The 14,192-nt window shown below is 35.2% G+C and overlaps 3 protein-coding genes across 7 annotated transcripts; 1 reads left to right on the forward strand and 2 right to left on the reverse strand.

Annotated features, from left to right (window-relative positions):
- Positions 1-211: 211 nt before the first annotated feature.
- Positions 212-1,366, forward strand: LOC116164426 (putative nuclease HARBI1). The gene is made up of 3 exons (XM_031478613.1): positions 212-473; positions 531-675; positions 728-1,366. The coding sequence occupies exons 1-3, from the start codon at positions 274-276 to the stop codon at positions 1,364-1,366; spliced, it is 984 nt and encodes a 327-aa protein (XP_031334473.1). The 5' UTR covers positions 212-273.
- On the reverse strand, positions 1,344-4,933 carry LOC116159651. The gene is made up of 4 exons (XM_031472674.1): positions 4,728-4,933; positions 4,561-4,681; positions 1,921-2,016; positions 1,344-1,866 (listed from the first exon to the last, which is right to left on the reverse strand). Exons 1-4 carry the CDS (start codon positions 4,867-4,869, stop codon positions 1,407-1,409), a joined length of 819 nt encoding a protein of 272 aa, XP_031328534.1. The 5' UTR covers positions 4,870-4,933; the 3' UTR covers positions 1,344-1,406.
- A 2,352-nt stretch (positions 4,934-7,285) lies between these two features.
- Positions 7,286-9,465, reverse strand: LOC116160569. 5 transcript variants are annotated; one of them, XR_004143252.1, is made up of 5 exons: positions 9,208-9,458; positions 8,830-9,152; positions 8,556-8,774; positions 7,971-8,507; positions 7,639-7,920 (listed from the first exon to the last, which is right to left on the reverse strand). XR_004143252.1 is itself a non-coding variant. In XM_031473791.1 (4 exons), exons 3-4 carry the CDS (start codon positions 8,533-8,535, stop codon positions 7,640-7,642), a joined length of 846 nt encoding a protein of 281 aa, XP_031329651.1. In that variant the 5' UTR covers positions 8,536-8,774; positions 8,830-9,152; positions 9,208-9,465; the 3' UTR covers positions 7,286-7,639. The 5 variants fall into 5 exon arrangements, 3 of the variants coding, with proteins under 3 accessions (XP_031329651.1, XP_031329650.1, XP_031329652.1); XM_031473791.1 differs by having other exon boundaries at positions 7,286-7,920; positions 7,971-8,774; positions 9,208-9,465; XR_004143251.1 differs by having other exon boundaries at positions 8,830-9,458.
- Positions 9,466-14,192: the final 4,727 nt, after the last annotated feature.

Consider the following 14,192-nt stretch of genomic DNA (forward strand, 5'->3'; position numbering starts at 1 on the left):
TGCTATAACCTCAAACCGCACTCTTTTGAAATTGGTGTTGAAGTATTTTGATATTGTTTAATAATGGATATAAATGAGCAAAACGATGTGATCAATCTTGTATTGGCCCGTGGGCACGCCTTGTTTCACTGTAGCAGTAAGTCCAAGCGTTAAGAAAGTCTTTGTGCAGCATATACATATTTTTAAGGGAAATCAAAGCGGTTTCAGACTCTATTGCAAATAATCACCATTTACAACAAAAGAAGACGACGTCTTACACATAATAGAATTGAGATGTATGAAGACGTAGTACTACGATATTTACACGAAGATTTCCACACACATTTCAGAATGTCTCGTAGTAGTATGGCTGTCTTAATTAACATTTGTGGTTTATGCAAGGCCTCCAAAAAGATTGTTGGTAGACCAGAAGTGCCTATTTCTTTACAATGTTTAATTTGTGTGTGGGTTTTAGCCAATCAAGAAAGCTATAGGTTTGTATTATGTGAATACCTTGTATAACAAAAATAGTAATCCGTTAATTGCTTCAGATCTATTGGTGATCGCTTCAATGTCTCAAAGAGCTCCATATTTCACTGCCTAATAAGAGTATGTAACATTCTGAACAGCAAAGGTTCTGTATTTATAAAATGGCCAAAAGGAAATGATGCTATTAAAACAATAGCTGGTTTCAAGGTATTTTTTTTAGTTTCCCTACCTTAGAAGTATTAACATTTTTTCTTTGTAGAAAATAAAATCATTTCCTGGAGTGTTGGGTGCTATAGACGGGTGCCATATTAATATATGTCCACCCAAGCACAATTCTGCCACTTACATCAATAGAAAAGGCAGACCATCTATGATATTACAAGGCGTATGTGACCATAATTGTATATTTACTGACTGCTTTGTGGGATACCCGGGGTCGGTTCATGATGCCCGGGTTTTTCAACATTCTACAGTACGTGTAAAATGTAACGATGATGTACTTTTCCCACAAAGTTCACATTTATTGGGTGATTCAGCCTACCCAATAAATGCACAGCTTTTGACACCTTTTCGAGATAACGGTCACCTAAACCAAAAACAAACAAAATTTAATGTGTGCCATGCTGCTACTAGATCACCAATTGAAAGAGCTTTTGGTATCTTGAAAGCCAGGTGGAGAAGATTAAATTATTTGGAATTACACAATCCTTTTTATATACCACATGTGATTATGGCAGCATGTATATTACACAATTTTTGCACACAACGTTGCGAGGAAGTTCCAGAAATCATTAATGATGATAACGAGGATGGTAAAAGCCAGATACGTAATCGTTTTTCGGATGTAGACACTAGGAAGGGTAATGATAAACGCATTGCTATTATGAATAAACTGTAAACGTGTAATGTTATATTAAGATATAAGAACTAATATACATTTATTCTTGCTCCTTGTTTAGAATATTATTTACTAATTTTTCTAAGAGAGTATTGAAACGGCGTTTCTCCACCATCTCTTCTTCATGTTGTTGTTTGTTTTGCTTTAATATAGAGTTTAATAAATCGGACATATCACATGACGACTTCCTTTTTCTGTTACTGCTCTCTGGAGTGTTGGACCGTGTATTTCGAGGAGAATCTTCTGCTGACATGGATGGTTGACTACCACTACACACTGTTATCTCGCCATTATTAATTACTACTGGTGGTTGAACAGTTGGATTCCCTTTCAGAAGTTCATCCATAAGATCAAAGTACTGCCAATTTTTGCGCCCTCTGCCTGTTTCATTATTGTGGTCTTTTACATTTTTGTATGTACGTAACAAACTTTTCCACTTATTTTGTATCTGGTCCCATGTGTAAGAACTGGACTCTTCATTATTTATATTGGTAGCTATCCTGCAATAAAATGCACATTAGTACATTAAAAAAATAATAAAAAAATTAAATCACTTTTTCCAAATATGTCGTTTTAAGGAGTTCTTTTTTTCTAAGTCATTCTTATGTTTTCGGTATTCATCAATTAGCATTAATATTGCAGAGTGAGACCACTTTTAGGGTTGCCACCCCTCCAGGTTTCACCTGGAGTAACCAGGATTCGGCAGTAAGTCTCCAGGTTCCAGGTTACACTTAAGTTTCTCCAGGTTGAACGTCATAGAGCGTTACAAAAGAAAATTTCCAGGAGAATAAACGTTTGTTTTTGAAAACGCCGCGCAATGTCATGTCACAGGCGCATCGCCTATTCGCCAAAGCAAAGCGCCTCCCATCCGGTTTGCTCTACAGACTACAAGTTTGCTCAGTGCACAGTTTGGTGTCCAATGTGCAGGTGCAGTCAGTTACACGGAAAATACGCAGTTTGGTCAAAATTACGTAAGTCTGCGTGTTCTATATACTTTGGAAGCAATTAAGCAGTTTGTAGTTCATATACTAGGTTTGGTTGTAACGTAAAAACGATTTTTCGTCATGGGCGACAGCGACAGCACACTGAGCGATTCCAATGAAGCAATATCCGAACGTATAAGTGAAACATCAACAAGAGTGTCTGCGGTGGCGATACCTCCTACTAAAAAACAAAAATATTCCTCTTCGTTTCAAGATTCCTGGGCACAAAATCAAGACTACAAAGATTGGCTGGTGAAAGTCGATAGTCTTACTGCAAAATGTAATGCCTGCGTTGTAAAATTTACCGTAAAATATGAGGGCGAAAAAGCCGTAAAAACTCACTTGAAAAGTAAGGGACATTTCGCTGCCATTAATAACCGTACAACAAATAATTTAATTACTGCATTTTTACCTAGAAAAAATAACGCCGAAGAAAGCTCTGTGTCCATCATCGAAATTGCCCAGGTTTATCATGGTGTCAATCATCACCACAGCTATCTAAGCACGGATTGTGCAATAAAATTAAATTCGAAGCTTTATCGAGATTCTGCTTTGGCGAAGAAAGTACACTGCGGTAGAACAAAAGCTGAAGCCATTGTCGAGAATTGCCTGGCTCCTAAAAGTATTGAGGATGTCTTGGAAGATATGCAGGTCAATACAGACACATCATCACCATTTTCTGTTCTAAGTGACGCATCTAATAAAGGAAACCAAAAACTTTTTCCGGTTGCCGTGAGGTACTTCAGCGTTAAAAATGGAATCCAGAATAAATTATTGGATTTTGTCGAAAATAATGACGAATCTTCCGCATCAGTAACAAACAGCATAGTGAAAAGCCTGCAAAAATGTTCCCTGAAAATTTCGGACATTAGTTCTTACAGCGCGGACAATGCGTCAGTAAATTATGGTGTTCACAATTCAGTGTTTACAAAGTTACTCGATCTAAATGCTGAATTATTAAAAGCTAACTGCAACTGCCACGTTATTCATAATGCAGGCAGAAATGCGTCAAAAGCGCTTTCGTATGATGTTGAAAATTTGACTTTAAAAATTTATGCAGAATTCTCCAATAGTGCCAAGAAATGCGAAGCTTTGAAAGACTGCTTTGAATATCTAGAAATTCACTATCAAAAAATGTTGAGACATGTAACTACAAGGTGGCTCTCCCTATATTCGGCTCTTGATCGACTTCTGCGATGTTGGCCAGCCGTCAAGAAATATTTTCTTGATCTTGGTGAAGACAACTGTGATAAAAATGTCTGGAAATTCATTAAAAGCCAAGAGCATGAATTGGAAGACGATTTAAGATCCGAAATTCCACTTTCAGAGTGTTACATTTATTTCGTGCATCACTATATGAATATTTTGAATACGCATATAGTTAAACTGGAGAGTAATAGACTAAGCAGCACCGAACTGCATGAAATTATGTCCGATCTGAAGGAACAAATAATCCAAAGACAAAATGATCAATTCTTTGGGAGTAAAGTGTCAGCTGCTTTGAAATATCTCCCAGCGAACCAGAAACAGATTTTTTTGAAGGAGGCGAATTTGGTTTACAAGAAACTCCTTGATTATTTGGATAAGTATTATGATTTCCAAAATAGTCCCTTCCAGTATTTTGATTGTCTGAATCTGAAAAAGAATAAAGGAAATATCAGCTATAATAAAATACTGGAAGCTAAAAAAGCGGCAAAAATCAATAACATCGATGAAGACGCATTATATAATGAAATTGTGATTCTCAAAAGTGGACTACAACACCTTGAAATATGTGGAAGTGAAATCGATGAACTCTGGTGTAAAATTTTTCAAACATCCAATCTGCCCAATCTGCTGAAAATAGTCGGTAAAATTTTATCCATCCCTGTGAGCAACGCATTTCCTGAAAGAATCTTCTCTTTGATGGGTAATCTCTGGACAGATGAAAGAAACAGAATGAGAGTGGAGTTAGTTAAGGCAGAGTTGTGTGTAAAATTGAATTTTAGTATGTCTTGTCAACAATTTGCCGAATTTTTGGAAAAAAAAGAGCAAAAGGCACTACTGGATGCGTGTCAAGGCAATAATAAATATAGATTTAAGTTAAATGTAAATAATGATAAATAAACAAACTTGAATCTTATCAGTCTTATACGCTCCTATCCCACACTGAAAATTTTGCTTTCACATTTTACTCCAGGTCGTGGGTAATTCAAAGGTGGCAACCCTAACCACTTTGCATTGTCATTTTCCATCGAAACAGTTGCATTTTCCTTATCACACAAAGCATCTTCTTGCGAGTCTTCTTGTGTTTCTGTTACAACTTCGTCAGGTGCTCCACCAGCAGTGATATCTAAATCAAACCAATAAAAACAAAATATGTTTAAAGGTCAACATACCTTCATCACAATAAATTACATTGTTTGCCCCTATGCTTAATAAACATTTGCCAGCAAAACATCGGTGCTTTTCAACTTCCGTCCACGTTAAATTTTTTGATTTACAATAAAAACAATTAAACACCTGAACTACGTCTGCCATTTTGTCGAAATGTTAGGTTATGACTTTTAAAGCACCACCTGCAGACCTGGTGCTTGAAATGCAAACTCGAACACAACACTCAACTAAATAAGTAATTTAAAAACGCGGAACGTTTCTGTTCGACTGCATTAAAAAACGCTCTTTTAGTTGATCGCGTACTCGATCCGTTGTTCGAGCTATTTAAAAACGCACTCATGTTGGCGTCAGGTATAATTTTGTGTGTGTATAATTCTCGCACCACCTAATTTTGTTGTCCTGTGAAATACAAAACAACCAATTTTATCACTACCCCTAATTAATCTATCTCTTCAGAACTTTATATTGACTACTGAATAAATAAATATGGTGGTGGTTTCTTCGCCTACTTTGCCTATCCTACTTTCTTTTATTTCTATTTAGTGTTCCTGAGTCTGACTTCAGCCAGTTTCGTCTGCTTTGGAAGCGGAAGCAGAACCATCCACGATCTGTTTGTTATCTTATAGGGAATTTAAGATAATTAAAGCGACCTCTACTGTCATTAGCTCAAACGTACCTAAGATATGTAAACAAACAAATGGTTATAGACCGTTTGTATGGTAGGGTGATTTAATTTCGTTTATTTTGCTTTGTTATCGTGTTTAATCTGCTTGTGTTAAAATTTTGAGAAATTTAAGTAATTAATTAACAAGTGTAGTGGGTATGGCGAATACATTTTGCTGTGTACCCGGGTGTAACTCTTTGAAGCGGCGAACCCCTGATATAAGTTTCCACAAATTTCCTAACGTCAACGACACAGTACGAATTCAGACAAAATTGGGCGTTTGGGAAATCGTAAATCGCAGATATATTTGGAAAACTAAACTTCGAATAGGAAAAAACATTAGTGAATTCATGAAAGTTTGTTCATTACATTTTACTGAAAATGATTTCTTTACAAGTAAGTAAATGAAAAAGTGTGAAACTGTTATGATTTTATTTTGTATTTTAGTTCGTCAAAGGAGGAATTTGAAAAAAAATGTTATTCCTACGATGTGTTTACCTAACCCTGTTCATGGTTCAGTACAGGAATTAGCACCATCGAATCGTGGAGTAAGATTATCAATACGAAACCAAATGAAAGAATTAAGGGATATACCGGCAACCGATCCTGTAACTGAAGACAATTGTCATGAAAATATCGACACAGTGCCCACCACTGAGGAACTACAAGCGGCTGATGCATTATTAACATTAATACAAACTGAAAGTCAAAACAGTGAACCAAAAACTTTCAGAGACTTTCAAATTCAAGTCAATACACCATCAAAGTTGACATTGTCCCACTTTATTCAAACTGAAAAAGCTTTAACAAGTTTAACCGGACTGAATAGTTTTATTTTGTTGGATGAAATTTGTGCGTCTATTGCAATCATATATAAAGATGTTCGAATACATAAACTATGTGTCAAGGATCGAGTGTCATTAACATTTACTAAACTAAAATGTGATTTGAGTTATACTATCCTAGGAGTTTTATATGGAATAAGTAGTGTCCTGTGCAGAATTTATTTTATAGAAATGATAAAGTTACTTTCCACCATTTTAAAATCAGTGATCGTATTTCCGTCAAAAATAGAAAATTCACAAAACATGCCAATCTGTTTTGAAAAGTTCCAAGACACTCAAATCGTCTTAGACTGTACTGAGATATTTATTCAGACGCCAAAATGTTTATGTTGCCGAATACGGTTCTATTCACACTATAAAGGTGCACTTACAGTAAAATTTATGACAGGAGTTTCTCCAGCAGGTTTAGTAACTTTTGTTAGTAAAGCATATGGAGGGAGAGCATCGGATAAAATTATTTTTTTCACTACTAGCGTCTGATGACATGATTATTAACCTTTTTTCCACTTGTAAAGTAGGCTTTCTCGGCATTTGTTCAAAGTGGTTAATAATTTTTTATTATTAACTAGTAGTCAATAATGAGAACTGTCACGCTGTCACTTTTAGAAAACACAACCCGAAATTTCGCTCAATGAACGTTTAGACAAGTTCTCTAAAACGAATAATTGCCACCATTCGCAATTTCCAGAGAAATTACATACCTAAAATTATCACATTTTGAAAAATTCGAACGAAATTACTCTTTGAAAAATCTCAATGACAGAACAAAATACGGCCTGTTTGACTTGTACTTCCACGTACTTGATTGACATGTTAAATTAATAAACAAAAATTCTGTCCAACCGTTAACTCTCTTATCAATATAATATGTTAATTTAGAGGATTTCAAGTGCTAGTAGTGAAAAAAATAGTATATATACCACGGTAGAGAAGTCTATTATTGCCTTCGCACCTTACACCCCTCGGCGCAAGCGCCTCGAGATGTAATCTTGGTGCTCAGGCAATAATACTGGACTTCTCTACCTTGATATATAATGTACTATTTCAAGGAAGTGAATTAATCAAAAAATTAGAAAAAGGTTCTGCAGTTATGGTTGACAAGGGATTTTTAATTGAAGACATTTGCAAAATGTATGAGATTAAGCTGTATCGTCCACCATTTCTTCGAGGTAAAGCACAATTTGACGAAGGAGAAGCAATGTTCACTAAAGAAATAGCATCTGCCAGAGTGCACATTGAACGCACTAATCAACGCCTCAAAATTTTTAAAATTCTAGGAGGGAAACTTCAGTGGAATCTTGTACACTACATTGATGACATTATAATAATTATTTGTGCAATTACTAATTTGTCAGCACCAATTTTAGCAGAGGATAAATTTTTAAAATAATATTTTTATAACAATTTATGTATTACACATTACATGTAACATTTTTTTAAAATACTTTCCTTTAACATTAAACAATAAAGTTTTTGAAAAATCGTAATTATATGGTACATCTAGAATTAACATGCTTTTATCAAAAGAACAATAAATAATAAATTTGCAATTAAATACATTTAGCATCGCCATCCCAAGTTGCACTTGTGCAAAATATTTGTGTTTTTTTTTTAATTCATAAATATTGTCTTCAAGTTGCAAGTATTTTAATTTAGGTACCACACTTCCTATGGTCTCTGTAGCACCTAAAACAAGTCATTTAATTATTTTAGATTAATAATAAATTGCAACATACCTGCAAATGGGCATTTAATTTCGATTAATTCTTTTGGATTACCGTCTTGGTCAACAATTATTCCATCAGGTGAATAACCAAGCCAGGAATTAAAGTGAGAAACAACCAATCCACATTCTACAACTTTCAAGCCCGTAGCATCCATAAAAATCTGTCGGGCAACTGGTTTTTGCTCAATGCCATGCTTAGTAAATTTATTCATGAAACTTATTGGATTAAAATAACGATTTGCTTTTTTTTGCCAATCATCTGATTTATACGTATATAGTTCATAAATTCGTGAACCTGTAACCCTAAATTTTCTTTCAATATTCCAAAATTCTTTTGACTGTTTAGTTTTAAGCAATATTTCGTCAATATCTTTCAATAAGTGTTTATCGAACAATTCTTTACAACAAGAACCTATGAAATTTACATGAAAATGATACAATTCCATCATTAAAATTGATTGCGTTGCGTGATTTAAAATGCTCATCATATGGAGTAAACACTTCTTCATTCTCAAAGGTGGAAAGGTTTGTGCAACGTCGTCCTGCCCTACAAAGTTCATTAACATAATATACATTGTAACATTAAATTGCTCACTTGTGTAATGCCAATGCTGAATTTGGCAATTTAGACACCAAATTATCGTGTATGCCCATTAAAATTGCCTCGTCCAATTTCATACCATCACTTTGCTTTATGCACGGCATTTCTTTAACAGGAATTGCTCTATATTTATCTTGTGTTTTGCCTTTCTGAGCAGACCATGTGCATTTAATATCAGTTTGCGAAACTGCTTCAAGTTTATCGAGGGAAGTCCTACAACAAGGATATCAAAATATCATCTGTTTAACCTGCATAGATTAAATAAAACCTTGAACATTGTAGCAAAACTGCTGAAATATGCTTGCATCGACCACTTTGCCCAGCTTTACAAGAACATGCAAACTTTTCTACAACCCACTTTTCGTCATCATGCACTAAAGTCCCTTCGATTTTATGTGGTGCACTTTGTAAGGCACTCGTTTGTAAACAAAGTGCATACAACGTTAGACGATTTTCCTCCTTGTTTGTTACTCCACACAGTATGATGTGTCCTGCATTAAGAACATGTTCCCCTTCATACACCACTCTAGAATTATCTGTCCCTTTTATATACAGTAGATAGTCACATATCGAGAATCTGTTCTCCATAACCTAGAAAGTTAATATTTTACGTCAGGTTAGATTATTGAACTTATGCATTACTTACGCGGAACGGCAGAAGTTGCGCTTGTATCAATTTACTTCAAATAAGCTATTTCGTGATCCACTCGTATATAATTACTTCAAAAAATTCAAAACATACACACTTTATATATACAAAACAGCAAAGATTAGCAAAGTTTACATATCTTGCAGAGCTTTACAATTTGTCCACCGCGGCGCTGCGATCTTATTTTTAATTCCCTATACAGGGAGATCAATAATCATATGCTGCGCCGCTCTTATAAAATATCACATTAGTAATCATTTGCCGCAACCAGGTATATGTGTAGGTACCAGAGACATGGAGAGAGGAGATCGCTGATCGACGAGTGCGCATCCAAGAAAGGGTGCGACCTCATGGGCGCTGCCATTTTTACACCCGTTGTGTCATGTTGTGTTTATAGTGGTGTTATTTTAGCGTGTGTTCGTGTTTAGGAGAGCTTTTTTCGAGGTTTAAGTGTTTATTTTGTAACGTCAACGTCACTGGCATTTTCTTTTGTTCATTTGATTGAGATATTAGTTTCTTCCTACGGAGCTGCTGCCGAATAGAGTGTAGTGTATGAAGATTGCGTTAGATGTCTCTGGGTTGCGTCAGTAAACCTTTATAGTCCTGTTCAAATTTCGCGCTTCAATGGGGGTCAAAATGGCAGCCCCCTTGTTTTGTCACTTCGCGCAGTTTCATGCGCTATCTCCTCTCTCCATGTCTCTGGTAGGTACCAATACAAAACATAACCTATAATTTTACAAACCAAAACCATGATTTGTGATTCTTATGTTGAATGCATCCCTAAAATCTTGGAAGAAAAAAAAGTTAAGTTGGCAACAATGGATAAAAAAGGAAGAGAAGATGGAGTGTTTTTGTATTAAAATAAAATATGTAAAATGTATAGTACGTGTGTTTATTTATTTGCAGTCCAAGAACATTTAAAATTACAACAGGTTATGTGTCCAGGCATGCTAGAATTATAAATAAAAAGGAACATAGGAAGGCGCGAGAAAAAGGAGGTTAGAGAGGTTATTACCACTATCGAAAGTATGGAAAAGGACAAGAAGAATAGTTATAACATTGAAACATGAACCGAGGATAACTACATTTACTGGAAATTTCGAATGGAAATATTATTAGGAGAGAAGGGCGTATTGGAATGCATTAAAGAGGAAACCGATTTAGCGGAGTTAAGTTCAGAAGAAAAGATCAAGCAAGTGAAACTAGATTCTAGAGCGAAGTCGTTGATCATTCAGTGTGTTTCGGATTGTCACCTAGAAAGCCTCAGGGATAAGACAGCGTATGGAATGTAGAAAATACTAGAGCAAAATCACGAAAAGAAGGGACTCCCCGGCCAATTATTTTTGAAAAGGAAGCTTCTGTCAATGAAGGTGAATGAAAATGAGTCACTACAAAAGTTTATCGTGGAGTTCGAAGAGGTCTTAAGAAAGCTGAAGGCGACAGGAGCGGGGGTGGATGAAAAGGACTTAGTTTGCAACTTACTATTAACTCTACCAAAATCTTATGAAACAGTAGTAACTGTAATTGAAAATTTGTCACCCGAATTGTTAACATATGAAAATGTGAAGCGGAAATTGCTTAGCGAAGCAGAAAAACCAAAGTTGGGGAAGAATATTGAACCTGTAACAAATCAAGCAGCTTTTAACACACAAACTGGCTGTTTCAGGTGTGGTCAACGTGGCCATTTTAAGAGAGAGTGCAGGAGTGGCTTCAATAATGCAGGACAAAGAGGGAGCTGGAATCGAGGGTCGGCACAATTTACCAGCGGTAACTACAGGGGCAAGGTGGAGCAGAACAGAGGGTTTCATGGAAATAGGGGCGCACACAGAGGATACCAATCTAGGGGATACCACAGAGGATCCAGAGATCAACGTCGTGATGACAATGTAGGTAGCAATACAAGTAATCTAACAGAAGTTCCAGAAAGTGAGGTGAGCCGAAATGTTTGTTTTATTGGTGAAAGTGATCATGTTAGACAATCAGATTGTGACAATGGCATTATAAAGTTCTTTTTTCACTACTAGCGTCTGATGACATGATTATTAACCTTTTTTCCACTTGTAAAGTAGGCTTTCTCGGCATTTGTTCAAAGTGGTTAATAATTTTTTATTATTAACTAGTAGTCAATAATGAGAACTGTCACGCTGTCACTTTTAGAAAACACAACCCGAAATTTCGCTCAATGAACGTTTAGACAAGTTCTCTAAAACGAATAATTGCCACCATTCGCAATTTCCAGAGAAATTACATACCTAAAATTATCACATTTTGAAAAAATTCGAACGAAATTACTCTTTGAAAAATCTCAATGACAGAACAAAATACGGCCTGTTTGACTTGTACTTCCACGTACTTGATTGACATGTTAAATTAAGAAACAAACAATTCTGTCCAACCGTTAACTCTCTTATCAATATAATATGTTAATTTAGAGGATTTCAAGTGCTAGTAGTGAAAAAAATAGTATATATACCACGGTAGAGAAGTCTATTATTGCCTTCGCACCTTACACCCCTCGGCGCAAGCGCCTCGAGATGTAATCTTGGTGCTCAGGCAATAATAGTGGACTTCTCTACCTTGATATATAATGTACTATTATTGACTCGGGATGTACGGATCATTTGATTAATGACAAAAATGGTTTTTCTGATGTTGTCACTCTGAAAACGCCTATTAAAATAGCCATTGCAAAAAATGATAACTACCTGTTAGCTACTGAAGTAGGAAATATTAATGTGTTGTCTCATTTAGGAAATAAGAAAGTTGAATGTCAAATTAAAAATGTTTTATATGTACCTAATTTACGAAAAAACTTACTCTCTGTAAAGAAATTAGAAATGTCAGAAATGAATGTCACTTTTGGAAATGGGAGAGTTGAGATGGTAAAGGAAGGGAAATTAATAGGACTTGGGAAAAGGGAGAGCTTATATGAAATTGAATTTGAAATAGATAAATATGAATGCAATGCTGCGAGTAAAGATGTATGTGGTTATTCAGAATGGCATAAACGATTTGCACATTTAAACTTCTTAAGTCTTCGGAAATTGATTAATAGTGATTTGGTTATGGGTGTAGAAAATGTAAAAATATCTGATAATGAGTTTTGTGAATCATGTACAGCAGGTAAAATGTCAACACAGCCATTTGGTATACGAACACGAGGGAAAAGGTTGTTAGATATTATTCATAGTGATATTTGCGGTCCCATTACTCCAACTGCATATGATGGAAGCAAGTATTTTATAACATTTATTGACGATTATTCAAATTTTACAGTCATTTACTTACTAAGGAACAAAAGCGAAGCATTATCAAAATTTCGTGAATTTTTCTATATGACAAGGGCAATGTTCAGGTCACAGGTGTCTACACTTAGGTGTGATAATGGGGGTGAGTACACATCAAACGGTTTTAGAGATTTTTGCAAAGAAAATGGGGTAATTATAGATTATAGTACTCCTTACACGCCCCAGCAAAATGGAAAGGCTGAGAGGAAAAATAGGAGTTTGGTTGAGCGAGCACGATCTATAATATACGATTCAGGAGTGCCTAAGTACTTATGGGGAGAGGCTATACTAAATGTAAACTATGTCATAAATAGAGGTCCGGTAGATGCTTTACCGAAAAATACACCTGCCGAGTTGTGGTACGGTAGGAAACCAAATGTCAAAAACTTAAGAATTTTCGGGGTATGCGCATACAATCTTTTGAGAAAAGGGGTCAGGGATAAATTTGACGCGAAAGTAGAACCATGTATTATGCTAGGGTACACAAATACTGGCTATAGATTGTGGAGTGTAGAGAAAGAAAAACTGATTGAATCTAGGGATGTTAAATTTGATGAGAGCAAATTTTGGTACCGCAGAGTTAATGATAGGGTAAAAATTCAGGAAGTAGAGTTGGAAAATGAAAATAATGTAGATGAACAAGAGATTTTAACTAAAGTAAGAGAAGATGATTTGAATACAGAAGAGGTTGAAACAATAGGTGAAAATGAATCAGTTAATAGTAATGGTAGGGAAAATAAGCGAACAGTAAAACTACCATCTCGATATGATGATTATGAGTTATACATGGCGTTTAACGCAGTTGGTTTTGTAAATAATGTTCCGCAACATTTTAATGAGTTAAATACTAGGGACGATAAAAAAATGTGGGAAGATGCAATGAACCGTGAGCTAGAATCTATAAAAGAAAATAACACGTGGGAAATTGTTGATAGGCCAAATAATCACAAAATATTAGACACAAAGTGGGTTTACAATGTTAAAGAAAACGAAGAGAATGAAAGCGACAAATACAAAGCTCGCTTAGTTGCTAGGGGTTTTGCACAAGAAGGAATATACGATGAAATATATTCACCAGTCGCTCGTATGACTACATTAAGGATATTGTTAACTATAGCAAATCAATTTGCCTATCATATTAGACAGCTTGATGTCAAAACCGCATTTTTAAATGCAGAATTAAAGGAATCAGTTTATATTTATCCTCCTGATGGGTCGAATATTGATAGGAATAAAGTATTGAAACTAAATAAGGCTTTGTATGGCCTGAAACAATCTTCAAAAAATTGGAATTGTGAAATAAATAGGTTTCTCATTAGTTTGGGTTTTAGTAGATCCGAGAATGACTATTGCCTGTATGTATTGAGTAGGGACGATGATAAAATTTATCTTCTGCTATATGTAGATGATATACTAATTCTGTGGTGGGAGAGAAAAAGAGTATAAGTCTCACATTTGGTAAAATTAGTTTAAGTCATTAACGAGATGTTATTATTTTTGGCTATCAGTTGGGACTAACAGTATAAGTTATATTCTATAATTTAAGACAAGGATGTCTATACACAGTTTAGTATAACTTCATTTTTGTAAGGTCTTTGATGAGAAAAGGAGTATAAGTTGACTTATACTATTTTACACATATCATCTTAATAAAGAAAAATAGTTTAAGTTGACTTATACTGTTTTACACACTAC

The sequence above is a fragment of the Photinus pyralis genome, unplaced genomic scaffold (assembly GCF_008802855.1).
Source record: "Photinus pyralis isolate 1611_PpyrPB1 unplaced genomic scaffold, Ppyr1.3 Ppyr1.4_LG1, whole genome shotgun sequence".
Lineage (NCBI taxonomy): Eukaryota > Metazoa > Arthropoda > Insecta > Coleoptera > Lampyridae > Photinus > Photinus pyralis.